Raw genomic sequence first — 18,429 nt, forward strand, 5'->3', positions numbered from 1 at the left:
ACCAGAAGATGCCCAGGAGAACATCCCACAGTCCTGCTGCAGAGACACGAGGACAGCAGATCTGACCAGAACAATAAACCGCAATTAAAAATAAAATATCTGTAATGTAAGATACCTAAGACAGTGCTATAGGCGGACAGGTTGTAAACTATGTGTAACCATGTAGTGTACATATGACATTTCCTTTAGTGGAACAAAAGTGCTTTGAACTTTTGGTTGGTTTCTAAACTTCCTCTAAAACATGCAGGTGAGTTATTGACAGCATTTCCATTTTTGGATGAACTATCCCTTTAATGTGTTCATTGAACAACAATTAACCTTGATTAATTCTAGAAACAAACATTTCTATTTCAAATATTTCTACAGTGATGGAACCAACACGTAAAAAGACAAGCAGTAACCAAACAGGCCACTTTATATCTCAAACCCAGTTTATTCAGAACGTTCAATGAATTAAATACACATCGCATGAAATGCTTTAAATGCAATGTTTGTATGCAGGTGACCGTATAAAACACAATCTCCATGTTCAGCCTTGTGAATTCGATCAGGTGTTACAGCTATGATCAAATGGTGATCTGTTCTGGATGTTGGGAATGCTGACGGTCACTGGTTATTACGCCTCAAGCTCAAAATCAAAATACGGGGAATCAAAGTAATGAATTCTGACATAACCATCCTCTCCTCCACTGCTGTAACTGTGGGTGCAAGAGTAAAATCGTTAATAAAATCATGAAGGATAAATATAGTAAACTAATGACTGATAAATCAAAGTAAATGTTATAAGAAAACAAATGCAGGAACGAACCTTTTCCCATCTGGGTGGAAGGCCACACAGTTGATGGGGCCGAAGTGTCCCTTCACACGACCAAACTCCTCTTCATAAGCCGCATGGAAAAACCTACAAGAGTTTATTTTAATCAATGCATCTTCAAGATTTTAAAAACACATTTAATAATTCCTAATTATTTTCCATGCAGAATCACAGCTGTAACAGGACTAACCTGGCCTCGAATTTGCCGATCCTAGTAGAAGTGGTTGTGACTTCCATGGCCTCCTGACCACCTCCCATCACCACCTGAGCAACACAGAACATCCCCGCTATTGCCAATGTAGAAAAGGACTTGCTTGCAGTTAAATTAACTGTAGCATGGGAGAATCTACAGTAGATTTCAGAAACTTACATGGTCCATGATGGGCGAGATGGCAGCGGAGTTAACAGGTCGTTCTGTCTTGAAGGTTTTGATATGGTCGAGGTTTGTGGAGTCAAATAACTGCACAATGAAGGAAGCCATATGTGAGTCAGACTAACCCAGTACCATTCCTGACAGTTTACCAGATAGTTTTCAACACAAACCTTGGCAGTACAGTCTTTGGAGGCACTGATGACCATCGTAAGATCCACAGACGACTGGATGTCGTTAATCTGTTTGGTGTGTTCCTTCGCCTTCTTCAGAATCTCCCCTGACTGAACAATCACACATTAGACAACTAACATCTCTTAAATCGGTAAGATTTCAAATGGTTTTGAAGCCTCTTTTGCCCACCAAGGCTGCATTTAATTGGTCAAAAATACAGTAATACTGTAAAATATTACAATATTGAATAGCCATGTTCTCTCTTTTCTTTTCTTTTTTTAAAAAATATTGTTTTTAAAAGTAATTTATTCCTGTGATGCAAGCATCGTTACTTCAGTCTTCAGTGTCACATGATCCTTCAGAAATCATTGTAATATACTGAGAGAAACATTTCTGATTATTATCATCATCATGTTGAAAACAGTTGTTCTGCATAATATTTTTTTGTGGAAACATGACAAAAGATTCTTTGATGAATAGAAAGTTCAAAAGAACAGCATATATTTGAAGTTTTAATGCATCCTTGCTGAACAAAAGTATTTGCAAAAAGAAAAATCTTACTGACCCCAAACTTCTGAATGGTAGTGTAAGAGACAAACCTTAGCACTGAACTGGTTAATTTCTCCATTTTCATGGCCGGCGATCACAAACTCTCCCAGCGGACCCCACACAGCACTGGTGATCTTTGACTCGTTGCAGGGAACAGACAGATATGGCTGGTTGTCCTCTGTAGGAGAGAAACAAAATATTATATATTTTTGATAGGAAGCATCACCAGTATTGGTTTAATCAGCAGTGGTCAAATACTAACCGATTTGTTGGGGGTCTCGCAGATCGAAATAGTTGAGAAAGCACTGGTAGCCCATCTGCTTGTCTGTGGAAAACATTATGATGTTCCCACTGAAGTCAAAGCCGCACGTCCTCACCGCCGAGCTCGTCTCCAGCAGAGCCAGCTGCTTTCCTGAGGAAGTCAACACACAAAGCTCATTCAACAAGACTAAAGGTGTGTGTGTGCTGCTTGTTGACAAAGCTTTGAAACTGATGATAAATACATTTTTATATTTTTATTCATTTATATTCATATAAGTGGTTTGTAAAAGAAAGCTCAACTTACAACAAGGTACAAATACAATAAAGACATGATGCTAAACTTCATACTAAAAACCCACTTTTTTGATGAATATTTATATTTCTGAATTAAAAATCTTTTGCAGGGCTTAAATTTTAATGTGTATGTGGTTTTTACTGTCTGGAGATTGTATAAAATATATTGTCTAAATTATATTAATATAATTAAATATGAATATTTTAAAACAATTGTAAAAAAGGGTGAAATTGAGAAAATGCAGAACTATATTAATATTTTAAAAACAATATGCAGGTGGTATGACTGGAGAATGTAAAAAAATATTAAAAGGCTGAAATTATTGGGAAAATTAAGATCTACAGTTTATAATTATTATTAATAATAACAATAATAATAATAATAAGGCTCTGTGATTTAGATTTAAATTTAAAATATTACTATTTTAAACCAGAAAAACAATATGCAGGTGGTTTGAATGTCTGGAGATTGTATATTAAAAAATAAATAAAGTCTTGAATTATTGAGAAAATTAAAAACTAAATTATTATTATTTATTGTTATTATAATAAAAACAATATGTAGATGCTGTGACCATCTAAAGATGGTAAAAAATTAAAAGGCTGAAACTGAGAAAATTAATCATATAGGTTTAATGATTATTTATATTTTATTTGGAAGAAGACTGGTATGCTACTTTATAAATATTATCTAAAATAAATATATTTAATATTTAAATTACTGTATTAATAATATTATATATATTTTTTTAAATAAAACTATTTAACATTATTGTTTATTCATCAAAAAGAACACTATGGAAGAACAAGACTAAAATTCTTGACAAAATTTAAATAGTTGTTTAAATAAGTTAATGTCGGATTTTGTGTCACGTGTGAAGAAAAGAAGAAAATAGAGTGATGTGTGTGTAATTGATATTGTACTAAACTGCCAACCTGTCTCACAGTCCCAGAGTCTGCAGCTGTTATCAGCAGATCCCGTCAAAACGTTCTTAGTGTCCCCTTCCATACACGTTAAGAAAAACTTTTCCAAAAACAAATGACTAGTAGTAAAGAACAGTGCAGGTGAAATATTCATCTATATCCAAATGATTTTGGTAAAAACAGAACTGAATGAGCCTGATCTAGCATTGCTCCAACAGTACAGCAGATCTTTCAGAAAGGATACAGTCAACATCCACACACCAGACGGCACCTGTGTGTCCATTGTAGGTGCCGAGCCTTTCTCCATTCACGGAGTACCACGCATTCGCAACCTACAACGACAACAATAACGTTACAAGTAAAACATAACGTTAAACCCCCCAAAAAGTCTATGAAGTTTCCCATTGTAGTTTATCACTTACTGGATCCTTGGCTACTGAGAACAAGAGATCTCCTTCTCTGTTGTATTTGATCTGAGTGATGGACCTCTCGTGGCCCTGGAGAAGAATGGGTTTCTATGCGAAATATAAAGCATGATTGTGTTAATGTTCATTTAATACACGACAAGCGATTATATCACTCACTGTAATTACACAAGACTGTATGCATTAATGTCTATAAATGTTCTCGCTCTTCCTCATATTGTCACAATTCGGTCACAAATGTAATTTCACAATCATATGAAGGCTCTAATATTTGGCCAAATCTAATACTTAGCATCTGGTAAGTTAGCTAATAAAAACCACCGGTCAGCAGACTTCCGGTGTGTCCGCGATTCATTTAACAGTTCAGAAAAGGCACAGATCTAAGCTTACCATTATCTCCGGTTTTGTATCGACAGAATATAACCGAAATTATATTTAAACCTGCCGTAGAAAAAAACAGTACGCGGTACGCGTGCTCAACTGCGCCCGGTTACAAACGGAAGAGACGGACTTCACTTCCTGTACAGACAAAAACAGGTCCCCTCTGAACAACAAACAATTCTAACGGTCCGGTCTTTAATAACAACAGAAAAAATATGATGCATTAAATATCCTTAGTTTTACTTGAGGTCATAACCAGCATGTCAGTTGTACGAGAATGAAGTTGTAATGAAACGTTTATTGTTTTGTTCTGTGTCTCGAACGCTTTTTTGGACGCTTTTAAATCAAGAGTACCAACAAATTCACTCTCACGCGTTCTGAGTTTTCCTAATACAAATAAATAACACTCATATATATACTTACTAATTTAATACTTAATTTACACAATATAAAAGCTTATTTTCACTTCAATAATAATTCGTAATATTTGAAAACATTACGTTCAAATTTGTGTTTCTCAACCATGCAGGTAAAGTTATTAGTAAATGTTATCATCATGTCTAATATATCAGTTTGTCAACAATGAATAAAGAAATCACACTTTAAATTTTCTTAGTATTTTAATTCGTAAATAAATGTATACAGGGTGTAGGGGGGGAACAAATCAACAAAGATCTTTGGTACCTCCTTATTTAATGGCAATGTAAAATTTGAATGACCAGCAAATAAAATAAAACGAATTTCACACACATACCAGTTCACAAACGTTTTGAAAATCTAAATCTTGACTGACTGGAATGGAATATGAAAGGGTCTACATGGCCAACCGATGACTTGATGCACATCAAAGCTCAACACTTTTGTACTTCACTTACCAAAGGTACTGAAGGGGCACAAAAACGACAAGTTCTCAAAGTATCGGAGGGAACAATAAAATTCAAGAGTGCTGAAATTTACTGACATCACAAAACTAAGTCACTTTGTGTGGAACGTACATTCATTTCTCAGCTTGTCAATGCTTTGCTCACATGCTCAACACTGAGATGACATGAACAGAGCTAGAATTGCATAGAGTGTCCTTGAATCTTCCTGTTTAATCTGATGTAACTGGGCTTTTTTTAACATTTTGAATATGTTAAACATTTATTAACACACACACAGTCACACAACTGAACATGAAAACGATCCAAACTGAAATCACACACTGAATGAGAATTCCTCATTGGTCATGACATAATTTAAGTGCACATTCCTAATTGGTAGTTAACGGAATGTTAAAGCAATGCATCTACAATGCTGGATATATTAAATTAAAGAAGCTAGTGGTGTTTAAAGATGGTGTAAACTTGAGTTAAAAGATACGCGACAAATTCAAGTGTTGTGCAAAAGCATAAAAGAAAATCTGGGTTCAGATTAACACGAACCTTAAACTCAAAAAGCAATGTTAGTCTTAACTCTACATCTACAATTCTAAACTCTGAGTAGTGAAGATGAATAACAAATCATACATTCTTTGTTTGGCGCAAACTATGATTTAATGGGAATTAAACCGAAGAAAGAGGATGGCTGGAAAGTGTACAAGCAGATTTTACCTGATACAACAACTTAAGGCGAGAAATTAAATAAAAACACCCAAAGAAATAGCATCGCATTACAACTGCTGTTTCACGGTAAATAATTTTTCACCGAATTCAGCAATCTGCCTGTTAAGATTCTTTACGTTTTATCAGCCAAACAGAAAGGAGACAAGCATTTAGTGGACAAACACTGAGCATTCCGACACAGCAGCAACATCCATGCCCCTCTAAATGCAAATATGGAATTTTCTTGGGAATAGGGTGGGATAAAGCAAGCCACATAAAAACCAAAGATTATAAACGCAGCATAGGAATCATGTTGAAGGCACAATCTTCCCTGACACAATGAAACCCCCCAGGAGCAGCCAAGTCAGCGGTTCCGCTGTGGATGCAGATGCGGAAAACAACACACGCTGCCTGCCGATGGAGGGTCGGGGGTCTGGTAGAGGCGGGAAGGATTGTGTGTGTCCTGGCCGCCCAGCAGCAGCAGCAAGACTCAATCCTGGGCTGAGCAAACCTCTCTGTGAGTCTCGGCCTCTAGATCTGGAGCGCAGTGGCACGCCGGGCTACAAGCGGTTTGTGGAGTCTCTGCGCTGTTCTGATGGACAGGGCTGCCCTCCTCCGAGTCCGTGGCTTCTGATGGTGACCCCGTCTCAGTTTCTGGCTTACTCTCAACACCTGTGGAAACACCCTGAACCTTCTTACTCAGCTCGTTGCGTTCTATCTGTAATGCACGACAGAGCTTTTCCAGTCGCTGCACCTTCACCTGCAGGCTTTCGAAATCCTTGTCTCGTAACGTTTTCTACAGTGTACACCGAGAGAAAAGATATAAGATTTTTAGCTGGTGTAACAAAGCTTTAACTCTCAAGTACGAACTTGCAAAGACAACAATCACCTCCTCTGCCATTTCCAGCAGGGCTTTGTTACTACTTTCCCATCGTGATCTGTACATGGTGGTTTCCTTCTCCAGCTTCTTAATCTTCTTTGTCATCTGTGGGACAATACAAATTCAGATTAAATCACCATCACAAAGGCTTTAGAGATTTAGGTTTTGTGTTGGGAAGTATGTAGCAACGCCCAAGATGACCTACATTCTATGCATGAACACAGACTAACAGTTTCTTTGCAGGGATGTGAAGTCCACAGCATAATTATTCAAGTCATTTACCTTTTCCATCTCTTGTTTGAATGTTGTGAACACCTCGTTGCTTTTGGAAAGTGTGTTTTGAAACTCTTCAAACTTCTCTGTGTACAATGAGAGCTGTAAAAGACAACAAAAACATTTCAGCCTCAGATTTACTTCAGTTAAACACATGAAACAGTAACGTGTTTCTAAATGCCACTTGACTGTGTAAAAACCACCATCACAACGCAATGGAGTTTTGGGTAGATCCTGGATTCAATTTAGATCCATGCAATGCAATGCCATTTTTCAAAAGTTTGGGGTTGGCAAGATTTCTTGAAGGGATGGTTCACCCAAAAATGAAAATTCTGTCATTTATTACTCACCCTCATGTCGCTCCAAATGCGCAAGACCTTTGTTCATCTTCGGAACACAAATTAAGATAATTTTGAAGAATTTCTGAGAGTTTTTTGACCCTGGATTTACAGCAACGGAACTACCATGCTTAGGGCCCAGAAAGATAGTAAGGACATCATTAAAATAGTCTATGTGACATCAGTGGTTCAACCTTAATTTTATGAAGCTACCAAAATAATTTTGTGTCCAAAGAAAACAAAAATAACGACTTTATTCAACAATTTCTTCTGTTCTGTGTCTGAATTCGGCGCATATTCACGACAGTACCACAGTACATGCGTGTGGTGCTGCTGACGCAGGAGCCGGAAGAGAAGAATTGTTGAAAAGTCGTTATTTTTGTTTTCTTTGCACACAAAACGTATTCTCGTAGCTTCATAAAATTAAGGTTGAACCGCTGATGTCACATGGACCATTTTCCATACTACCTTTCTGGGCCTTGAAAGTGGTAGGTCCTTTGCTGTCTATGCAGGGTCAAAAAGATTTAATGAAAAATATCTTAATTATGTTATGGAGGGTCAGAAAGCGCTCAGATTTGCTAAAAAAATATATTAATTTGTGTTCCAAAGATGAACGAAGATCTTACGGGTTTGAAACGACATGAGGGAGAGTAATTAATGACAGAATTTTTTGGGTGCACTATCCCTTTAATGTTTTTGAAAAGTTTATTTTGCTCACCAAGGTTGCATTTATTTGACAAAAAAAATACAATAAAATAGTAATATTGTGATAATTGTTACAATTTAAAAGAACTGTTTTCTATTGTAATATATTTTCAAATTTAATTTATGCCTGTGATGGAAAGCTGAATTTTTGAATTTTTTGTAACATTATAAATGTCTTTACGGCTACTTTTGATCAATTGATTGCATCTTGCTGAATAAAAGTATTAATTTATTTGAAAAAAACAACTAATAACTGGAGCTGTCCTATAGGTGCATGATCTATCACAGTGGTTCTCAAACTGGGGTACGTGAGGTGACAGATGGGGGTACGCGAACAAAATGCTGAGCTTTGACATTCATTTAATTCTGCCCCAGCTTAAAGTAACATTATAACCGAGCATGTATTTCTCACAAGCAAAATGCCGCTTCTAATATAAAACTGGAAAATCAGAGTGCCGTAAACGGTCAAATGACATCAAATTACCTCATCTTTTGCGGTCAGAACTGACTGCATCCACACAAGCAGAGTGCGTATTATAGGATGCCCGCAGAGTATGCTGCTTTAGCAAATCACGCTGCTGTTCATTGTATCTTCAAAGTAGATTTGTAGTTCTTATACCATGAAGAACAAATATTGACAAGGACTATAGAGATCGATTTAAGAAACTCTTCGATACAGAAACCCTGTGCGAGTTATTGTTTTTCATTTTTAAAATACGACCAAAATGCAATTTTCCCTGAATATTCAAACGATTGCAACTATGACATTTATTTTATATAACAGTTCAATAAAAAAGGTAATATTTAGTGAAAATTGTACATTTTAAATGTAGCCTACATTTTAAACAATATTGTCAATTATTGTTTGTTATATTTTACAACAAAATAATAATATTTCCAACAAAATCCACGACAGAACTGGTGCGTCTCCAAGCAACAGCGGTGTTTCGTTAGTGAAGGAATCTGCAGCTTTTAACGATTCGAAGAGTCAGTGATTAATAACCCATTCATAACTACAGCAATTTGATCGTTACTGCATGAATGAATGAATGAACGAACGAACGAAAAGAATAACATGATGCTTCGCTCATTAAGACAGTGACTTGCTGCCACCTACTGGCGATTCTAGTTTTAACTCTACTAGTTTCACTTCGTTTTGGAGAACGTTGCTCCTGGAGTGCCGATGTCCTGCAGAGTTTAGCTCCAACCCTGAAAAAAACCTCACCTGTCTGTAGCCCTAGTAATTCTGAAGACCTTGATTAGCTTGTTCAGGTGTGTTTGATTGGGGTTGGAGCTAAACTCTGCAGGACATTGGCACTCCAGGACCGACGTTGCCTACCCCTGATTTAGTGCTTTATTTATTACATTAATAATACACTTAATGGCATGTTAAGAATATGACATTAAACATGATATACAATTAATAATAAGGCTAGAAAAACTTTAACTCCCTAAAGGTTAAAAAAAAATGCACCTGTAAATCAATTTAAGGCGGCAAATATTGTCCCTTAATGGAAAATATATGACTGCGGTCTAAGTGGGGGTACTCAGAAGAATGTTAAATGCCCCAGGGGGTACGCCACAGTAGAAAGTTTGAGAACCACTGATCTATCCTATGTTTCTCACCTGCTGTTTCAGATGGACTTCCTGTTGTTTCATAAGCTCATACATCCTCTGGGACTCAGCTGCCTCTTTCAGGAGCTGAAAAAAAAAGAAATGACAAACCATATAAATCTTAATTATTGACTGGAAGCTATTGCAAGTCTCACAGTAAAGTTTTGGTACATTCATCCCCTGAATTATTAAATATGCTTTCTTCTGTAACCTCAGCTGACTGCATGTTTGCAGTACAGTTTTAAGGATGTAGAAACTCACAAAGTCTTTCTCCTTCTGATGCCTATCCTCCGAGTCCTTGAGCAGTGCCTGTGCCTGATGAAGCTTCGCATCTACCAGCTGTTGCTGCAGATCTTTCTGCTTGAACACCTTGTCAATATGCTGAGAGAGAAATTGTTTAATTTAAACATATAATTGCATTATATAAAACATAAAACCAAGTTTCATCTGCAAACAAATTATGTTACTAGTCACATTAATATGAACATAAATCAACATTTGAAAAGTGTCCAAATACTTTGTCTTCATTTTGAACAGCACTGTAAATTGTCTATTGTTTATAAATTGAAGCCTAACAAATAGTAGCACAGCTGTAATTGATTTACAGACAACCTCTGTTAAAAGGCATTACACATTTCTTTTCCCTTCTAGAAGTGCTCTTTTCTCTTCATCCTTTATTTTCATATCTCTCACCTCCTCTCTGAGCTCATACTGTTCAATAAGCTTCTTCAGTTTGTCAGCCAGCTCCATGTTCTCCTGCCTTAGGTTTGCATTACGCTCGTTGTGCTGCTCCATCTGAACTTGGATGTCGTTCAGAGTCACCTGGAAATGTGAGGTCACTTCCTTCCTTTTCTCCTCCTCCAATCGGGCACGTTGCACACCATCCTCCTGCCAAGCACAGCAAACATCAATCCATTTATCTCATTTTGGAAAATATGAGGCAACAAGCCTCTGGTTATGTGAAAAGAGGAGTTGGAGCAGATGAAACAATACGTTGAGCAGCAGGGAGGGAAAACTGAGAGGTAATCAGAACAGAGATCTGCCTTGGCAATTTAAATTTTGCATGAGGCAGGCACCACACACATTATGAGTTACGCAAAACCCTCTGAGCGCAAATAACAGATATCATGTTATTTGGATTCATATCAAGTTAGTGTACCTTAAGTGTGCGGTTGTGTCTCTGCAGTTCTCGACAGAGACTCTCCAGCTTGCTGCGTGCCAGGATGGCTTTGCTGTGCTCGTTTCTTAAGTGGTCCTTCTCCTGGATCAGCTGCGTCTGCTTCTTCTGCAGAACCCGCATCTGTTTCTGAGCATTACGGTGCTCCTCTAGCTAAAAGAAGCATAGGATTATTGTAATTCGCTATATTACTATATTATTTTAATCAGAAAAATGACTATTAAAGGGCATCAAAATGGCAGGTATTGTTTGAATTTTGTGATAAAATGGAGAGGTGAGATTTTTTTTTGAGAGCTGAAACTTTGTTTCCTATCACAAGTAACAAAGCTCTTTGCGAATAATGGACTTGCTTTTATATGCCGATTCAGATTACAGGCCAATATTTCAGTGCATCCTGGGGAATTACAGTGGTGATAGCATAAAGATGTGACACTTCTTCAGAAATGCATCACTGAATTAATGTGGAAATGTGCGCAGAGAAAACCCACGCATTTCCTAGTACTGTATTCATGTAAACAAGCTCAAGCCCAGTCAGCTGAAATCAGGGTTCCCACTCTTTCATGAACACCAGATTCAAGGACTTTCAAGGACTTTTTAAAGCACCATTTATTTTATATCAAGCAGCTATCAAATTCACACCCCAGCATATGTAGTGTCATGAAAGACCTTACTGTACTTAATATTTCACTTACACTTAACATTTACATTAAAGATCTCAGAGAAATAATGTTTTGAATGTGTAGGTTTCACAAATTTAGACAAATACAATTTCTAAAATATTGATAAAATATGCATCAAATCTGGGTTTGCTGTAGTTCTCTTTACAAGATTTAAATTTGAAAATTTCTCAATTTTTAAATTAATAAAAAGTGGCTAAATGTTGTAATAACATGGTAAACCTGTTAACATTAAAAATTTGCACATTCTCTCAATAGAGACGTTACTCATTACTAAATAAATTATTTTGTAAATCACGTTTTATTGTAAATCCCATTTTTTCATCTTTGACCTAGAGCAGTGGTGCCCAACCCTGTTCCTGGAAATCTACCTTCCTGCAAAGTTCAGCTCAAACCCTGATCAAACACAGCTTAACAAGCTAATTAAGATCTTCAGGAGCACTTGATAATTACAGGCAGGTGTGCTGAAGCAGAGTCGGAACTGAACTCTGCAGGCAGGTAGATCTCCAGGAACAGGGTTGGGCACCACTGACCTAGAGGAATGCAGGTGCTCAAACATGAACATCAAACAACGCGAATCAAAAAAATATAAAGAAAAGATAGGAATAATATAGGACTTTTGCTTTTAAACTGTAAACGCCTTTCACTAAACTGTTTTTCCAATTTTTCATGTTCTACATTTTCTAGTTATCTCCATGTCGCAGTAAGTTTTAGGAGCTCATTTTTAGTCCATATCCTATGCTGAAAAGTCTGTCTTGCAGAGATTGACTAAAAATGAGCTCCTAAAACTTACTGCCAGATTCTAGAAGATACATTCTTCAAACAGTGGTACAAGGATGTGGTGCTGGCCCTTCAAGAGTCACTCTCAACTTATGTCTATATAAAGCCTATAAAAAAATTGTCTTTATGTATTTCACAACACTTCAGCATGTTATTCTTATTAAGTGATGGTCATTTTGTAGGATTTTTTACCCAAGCAAAGTCTCGGAGAACCTGACACCTTGTAATTCTGGAGACTCCAGGAAGGTTGTAGTTCTGGAAAATGGTGGCGCTGGAGACTAAATTGTTCCTGATGGTTTTACACCTAATTCTTCACATTAATTTTTAATTCTTTTGCAGTTAACATGTGTCTTTTCTTCTCCACCTGTTTTTGTCTGACTCCGCTGACCCAATGAGCATTTCGCTGACCAATGGTCATTCCTCAACTTTGCAATTTCTCTATTGCATTAGTTTTGAATATTTCTCAAGGGGATTTAATCATTTTTAACTTTTCAGTCCGAGTTAAATCTCTTTTTTGGCTCATTTAATCTGTAAAAGAAAACCTGCCTAATAATTTTGCACTTCCAGCCTTCATGGACAATTATAAATGATTAAATACAAAATGAATAGTAGTTATTAAGATTGATGTAGTTTGGAATTGGTCAAATGTGCTTGGAAAAAAAAAATATGATCAGAATATCAACGTGCCTAATAATTATGCACGCGGTGTAAGATGAGCTCACTTTACACAGAGTAAGCATGATCACGAAATCGAAAGTGCACAGCGAGCACTCATTCAAATGTGATTTCAATACCCTGCATATTGATTATGGTGTGCGAAAATTAAATACAATATTAGAATGTTTGTGGGGAGAACAATTTGACAGGACAATTTTTTAAATAGCGCCATAAACAAAATTTATTTAAAGTTGAATTCAAGCACTTTCAAGGACCTATGTTTGTGTTCAAGTACTTTCCAGGCCTTGAATCCATATGTCTGCAATTCAAATACTTTCAAGGACTTTCAAGAAGCGTGGGAACCCTGTGAAATGCTAAATCAGCTCATCAGGACACAACGGCAAATCTTTTTATTGTTTTATTTTTATCCCTCAACTCCATTTATAATGCTAGTGAAGGTTTTTTACACCCAAAAAGGTAGCATTTATTTTTCCATCTTCTCATCTTCTATTTATGCAACACATGACCTGAGATGTTGACATTTTTGATATCGTCATGTCTTACCAGCTCAGCATACTTCTTACATAGACCACCCAGCTTCTCCTCTGGAGTGCTCAATGTGTTGAGGGTCTGCATAAGAAGGGTGATCTCCTTGCCTAAAATACACAAGCAGAAAACAGATTTCAGGTTAAGAATAGGGCTGGTTATTGAGACCGATTTCACTATTTGATTTGATTCCAAAATCATAAGCCCTCGATTCAATTTGATTTAGATCATGATCAGGAATATTTCAGGCAAATCAAGTTACGCAAATTACATAATACACGACTATAATATTAATGGTTAAATTGACAAGAAAGCCCAAATTCAATTGCTATTGTTTTAAGATGTTATAATCAACACTCAAATAAAAAACTGACAGTTTACATTTAAATTGCTAATTTCAACTTTCTGATCATATAATTATGTTTCTGCTCCAATTCACCATTGAACTTTATTACTGAAATATAAAACATGAACGATCTGTGTCATAAAAACTTGTTTTGGGAGACAATCTTCAAATAATGTTTGGTGAAGCTTTATTCACACATCAACTGAAAACAGCAAATACTACAAAACTGATATTGGAATTTGTTAAAATTAATATTGAAATCAGGTAATCAATATTTTCAGCCCAGCTCTTAAAAAAAAAAAAAAAAAATTACATTATTGGATGATTGGATGTGTTTGGCTTTATATCACAATACTCCATTGTGAATGGAGGTAGAAGAACGCATTCTGATTGCCCAATTGTATTCAGATCAAGTGTATGGGTTCACTTTGAATTGCACAGAATCACAATGGAAGAGGCTTGATATGAACTGTCCTTTTCTAAGTGATGCCATATTACTGTCATAAAACAGGTACTGATTATATATTTAATTCTAGTTGTTTTTTTTTCAGGAGTCTTTGATGAAAAGAAAGTTAAAATATAAATATTTCATTACATCATCATTGTCTTGTCACTGTTTAACTGTGCCAGATAATGTAAAGCCAAAGGTACGTGGTGTTGCACGTTCAGGCAAACACATAGACTCACCCAGTCCCTTCACTTTCTTCTTGTCCTGCAGCTTTTTCTGGTCCTTCTCAGTGCATCCATTGCCATTCAGTTTGGCCTCCTCCTGCTTGCCGTCCTCCTTCTCAGACAGCCCGTTCACTTCCACACCGTCAGGCTGGCCGCTGGTCACCGCCGCATCCTCACCGCCAACACCACCATCCTCATGACAATAGGTGCTGAGGATGTCCTCCAGCTGTCTGCTCAGTTCCTCAGCCATGTCACAGGAGGCAGAATTCGCTCCAGCCTCTGCCACTGAACACAAGAAACATGGAAGATGAGTGAGAAGAAATACAGCAATGAATAATTGGACACACTAGGATACACCTACAGCCTTCCTCTGCCTGAGAATTGGTTGGTGTGCCGTCCGGCTGTGTTACGCCTTCTTTAGGGCTATTGGTCATCTCAGATGCAGTGGTGCTCTCCTCTGTATCATCTGCACTGCTATCAGCTACAGGATCCTCCATCTCACTCCTCTGCATTGCTGATCTAATACTAAAAGACACACCAACACACAGATAAACGACTAAGGTTACAAGACATATTGCATCTAATAGCTTGAAAAGTTTCGGTTTCAGTTCAGTTGCAAATTTACAACGAATCTGCTGTGTGAGAGACTGGCAAAACAAACGAAGATGACTGGTTATCTCACTACATATACAATATCATAGTACGCTAATCACTAAACACCGACTTATCACACTTTGGACATTCAATCGATTGTCAAATGCTTTGTGCAAGTTTCAGTCAATAACAACTGACAGACGTCCAAAAACAAAGAACACGTGTTACTTTTAACTGATGGTTTATAACTGTAGATAAACATAAAAGTATAAGCTGTGTAACATCTCGCTCGACTAGTTTAGCAGTCATGGCTAACCAAACGCTCAGTTAAACATCTGCTAACCGACTCGACGCGCTCTACCGTTTTACAGTTTCACAAAACAAACACATTAAATGCATCTGTACCGTCAGCTAATACCGTTTAAAATAATACCAGTGTTTTAGTTTAGCTCCAAGAAACCACTTCTGATGTTTGTCACCACTCTTTACCCTTCCCACTAGCTGCTTCCAACTGACACAGGAAATGCCAGGAAAACAATCGAAGATGATTGGTCGAACATTTGCAAACTTCCGGTGTATAAATGTTTTATTACTGTGCTTTATTATTTATTTTTCGTTGTTTTGTTTTTATATTAGCTTTGAATTCATATTTATAAAAAATATATTTCTCAATAACGCCGAATTGGGCGATAGTGATGGCAAACCGAGGCTTTTCGAAGCTTTGAATCAATTGAACCAATTGATCCGCGCTAGAAACACCGCAAACTAGTTGAACCTGCTAGTCAAAAAAAAAAAAAAAAAATACAAATAAAAATAAATTAATAAAATAAAATAAAAAATAATGTAAATATGAAATTACACAAGTTTGAAATGGTTCGAAACCAGAATCCTAATTTTCTGAAATCACAAGTTCCGAACCACTGATTCAGAACAAAAGATTCGAACTAAATTTTTCGAAGCTTCATGTTTCCGAAAGCGCCTATCATCAGCATAGTGGGTCAGTGTCGCCGCCATATTGGACCGGGCAGCTCTTTGTCAGAAGACTGTTCTGGGGAAAATATGCCTGATTCGTGTGCTGCTTGGGGCTGTAAAAACCGCCGCACAATCCAAAGCAGATACCGGGGAATTACTTTTCACAAGTAAGACTGTTGATTCTGGTTGTACCAGGTCATTTTTACAGTAACAGAGCTAGACTATTAATTGCTAACGATAACAGTCGCTAACTGTGAAAGCTGAGACTGTATAAGTCATCTTAGAGGTGAAGTGCTTCTAAAGTCTCAGGCTGTATTATAGTTTATATAGCGATTTATTATAGTGGTCCAATCAGCATGACCCATCTCGCTTTTGAGCAGCGCCACCAAGCCACGTTGCTGTGTACCTAAATCTTTAGCTAAAACACATTACCGAAATGAAATGAAGCTAAGTGAAACTTTGTGCATTTGTCAGATATGACTCACGTTTCAGGTAAAAAAATAAATAAATAAAATTTGTGTGACAAGTTAACTTTCCTTATTACTTCAGCTGATAACACAATAACAAGGTACACACTGATTTTTCATTGTTTATTACTTACATTATTAGTTATCAGAAGTTTTTAATACTATTCAATATAGTATAGTATACATGAAATGCTAAAAAGGCTTTTGCTTCATTCACTTTACTGAAAACTTGGAAATGTCTAATTACTCTTCCAAAAACTTCACAGCTGTACTAAATAAATACTGACACCATGCAAGTTATTACTGTTTGGAAGAAATTGTATACAGTGAACCTGTTGAAACTTAAGAGTATCCCTGGTTTATATTGTAAACCGAACTGCTTAAAGACTTTTCATCTATATTGGCATTTTTCTATAAACTGACTTTAATGACAAGTAACTTGTTTCGGGTGAGTGACTGACATATTGTGCATCTAACGATTGTTAGCTGGCTGTCTAACTTTTCTCACACTTTGAAGGTTTCCTAGGGAGAAAGCATTAAGGAGGCAGTGGGAATTAGCTACAAGAAGGAAAGGTTTTTCCGCCAGCGACTGCTCTGTGCTCTGCAGTGAGCACTTTAAGCCACAGGATGTGGACAGGACTGGTCAAATTGTCAGGATTCGAGAAGGAGCTAAACCGTCTGTCTTCAATTTCCCAGCTCATCTACAAAGAGTAGGTTTACGAATATATCATATGATTTTGATAGCTTGTTTTTAGGATCGGTTTTATATTTTTTTCTTCAACTTTAGCCAGTGGCACCCAGGAAAACAAGAACATCAAGGAAAGCTGAAGAGAGGCCGCCAGTGAACTGTTCTCAGCAGTTACAAGAGACTAAACCTCTGCCTAATGTAGTGAGTATTTTCTATGAATTGTGCACCAAAAAGCTATGTTTTGAGTGATGTATTATAAACATAGCATAAAAATTGTCATTTTCCTTTCTTTTAGGACCATTCCTATGCATTGCCTGCAGATCCTACTGATCTAAAGGCCCGACTCAGTGAAGCCTTGGCTAGAGTGGAGAGTCTGGAGCGAGACATGAGGAACGTGAAGAAACGAGAACAGAGGGCAAAGAACATGGTGCTAGCTCTTCTAGAGGACCTGAATGGAAAGAACTTCATAAATGACGAGTTGAAACACAAGCTCAATTTCTACTCAGGGAAAATGAAAATAAAAAGTTGAACTGTATGGCGGATGAGTTCCATGGATGCCAAGCCTGGCGTTAAAATGATGTTAGATATGTTGATATGTATATTTCATTTGTCTATAGTTCCAGTGCAGTGGTTTGGTGGGAAAAGACTTTAGTCTTCAGTCTTGTGTGATATTAATTTATTTTGTGACAATTTGTCAGCTGTAGCCTGGTCATGTTTTTTTGTGTTTTTTAAATATTGTGCATAAAGAAATGGATAAATATGAAAAAATGTATATTGTAATACATTTTACAATAATATTGTCTAAGAAGAAATATGTAAAGTGCGCAGTAAATTTAACTTTTTTTATTAAAAAAAAAAAATTGTTTTTCTGACTGCATTATTGTAATACAGTTAGCATTAAACTTAAATTCAGGAACTGTTGTGGTAACTTTGATTTTGAAAAAATAAATAAATAGTGCCATGGTTCTTCAGTGTATTTGATGGCTTTTTGAGTTTAGATATGGGGGTTATAATTTTAAGAAATATGTTTCAGGAAATATGTTTTTGCAATCTGGAAAAAGTGCAGTACTTTATATGCCATTATAACAAAGCAATGGAAAACATTTTATAACATACATTTACAACTATTTCCATATATGGGACCTATTCTATATCTATCTATATATATCCCCATATATCTATCTATCTATCTATATATATATAGAATAGGTTCCATATATGGAAATAGTTGTGTGTGTGTATATATAAAATATGTATACGTGAGTGAA

The 18,429-nt window shown here is 36.6% G+C and overlaps 3 protein-coding genes across 6 annotated transcripts; 1 reads left to right on the forward strand and 2 right to left on the reverse strand.

The window, feature by feature from the left end:
• Positions 1-413: 413 nt before the first annotated feature.
• Positions 414-4,360, reverse strand: eif3i (eukaryotic translation initiation factor 3, subunit I). The gene is made up of 11 exons (XM_058753656.1): positions 4,202-4,360; positions 3,809-3,901; positions 3,631-3,718; positions 3,399-3,464; positions 2,170-2,319; positions 1,958-2,085; positions 1,358-1,468; positions 1,185-1,274; positions 1,005-1,078; positions 809-901; positions 414-698 (listed from the first exon to the last, which is right to left on the reverse strand). Exons 1-11 carry the CDS (start codon positions 4,202-4,204, stop codon positions 617-619), a joined length of 978 nt encoding a protein of 325 aa, XP_058609639.1. The 5' UTR covers positions 4,205-4,360; the 3' UTR covers positions 414-616.
• Positions 4,361-5,120: 760 nt separating this feature from the next.
• Positions 5,121-15,627, reverse strand: txlna (taxilin alpha). Of its 4 annotated transcripts, XM_058754517.1 has the most exons (12): positions 15,468-15,611; positions 14,802-14,965; positions 14,456-14,725; positions 13,441-13,532; positions 10,745-10,915; positions 10,279-10,473; positions 9,847-9,966; positions 9,598-9,672; positions 6,938-7,030; positions 6,665-6,760; positions 6,536-6,571; positions 5,121-6,447 (listed from the first exon to the last, which is right to left on the reverse strand). In XM_058754517.1, exons 2-12 carry the CDS (start codon positions 14,950-14,952, stop codon positions 6,307-6,309), a joined length of 1,440 nt encoding a protein of 479 aa, XP_058610500.1. In that variant the 5' UTR covers positions 14,953-14,965; positions 15,468-15,611; the 3' UTR covers positions 5,121-6,306. The 4 variants fall into 4 exon arrangements, with proteins under 4 accessions (XP_058610500.1, XP_058610501.1, XP_058610498.1 ...); XM_058754518.1 differs by having other exon boundaries at positions 5,121-6,571; positions 15,453-15,627; XM_058754515.1 differs by having other exon boundaries at positions 5,121-6,571.
• A 387-nt stretch (positions 15,628-16,014) lies between these two features.
• si:ch73-130a3.4 (uncharacterized protein LOC664763 homolog) lies at positions 16,015-18,127 on the forward strand. The gene is made up of 4 exons (XM_058753965.1): positions 16,015-16,173; positions 16,991-17,183; positions 17,261-17,362; positions 17,457-18,127. Exons 1-4 carry the CDS (start codon positions 16,094-16,096, stop codon positions 17,688-17,690), a joined length of 609 nt encoding a protein of 202 aa, XP_058609948.1. The 5' UTR covers positions 16,015-16,093; the 3' UTR covers positions 17,691-18,127.
• The last annotated feature ends 302 nt before the right edge of the window (positions 18,128-18,429 follow it).

Source organism: Onychostoma macrolepis, chromosome 19, assembly GCF_012432095.1.
Source record: "Onychostoma macrolepis isolate SWU-2019 chromosome 19, ASM1243209v1, whole genome shotgun sequence".
Classification (NCBI taxonomy): domain Eukaryota; kingdom Metazoa; phylum Chordata; class Actinopteri; order Cypriniformes; family Cyprinidae; genus Onychostoma; species Onychostoma macrolepis.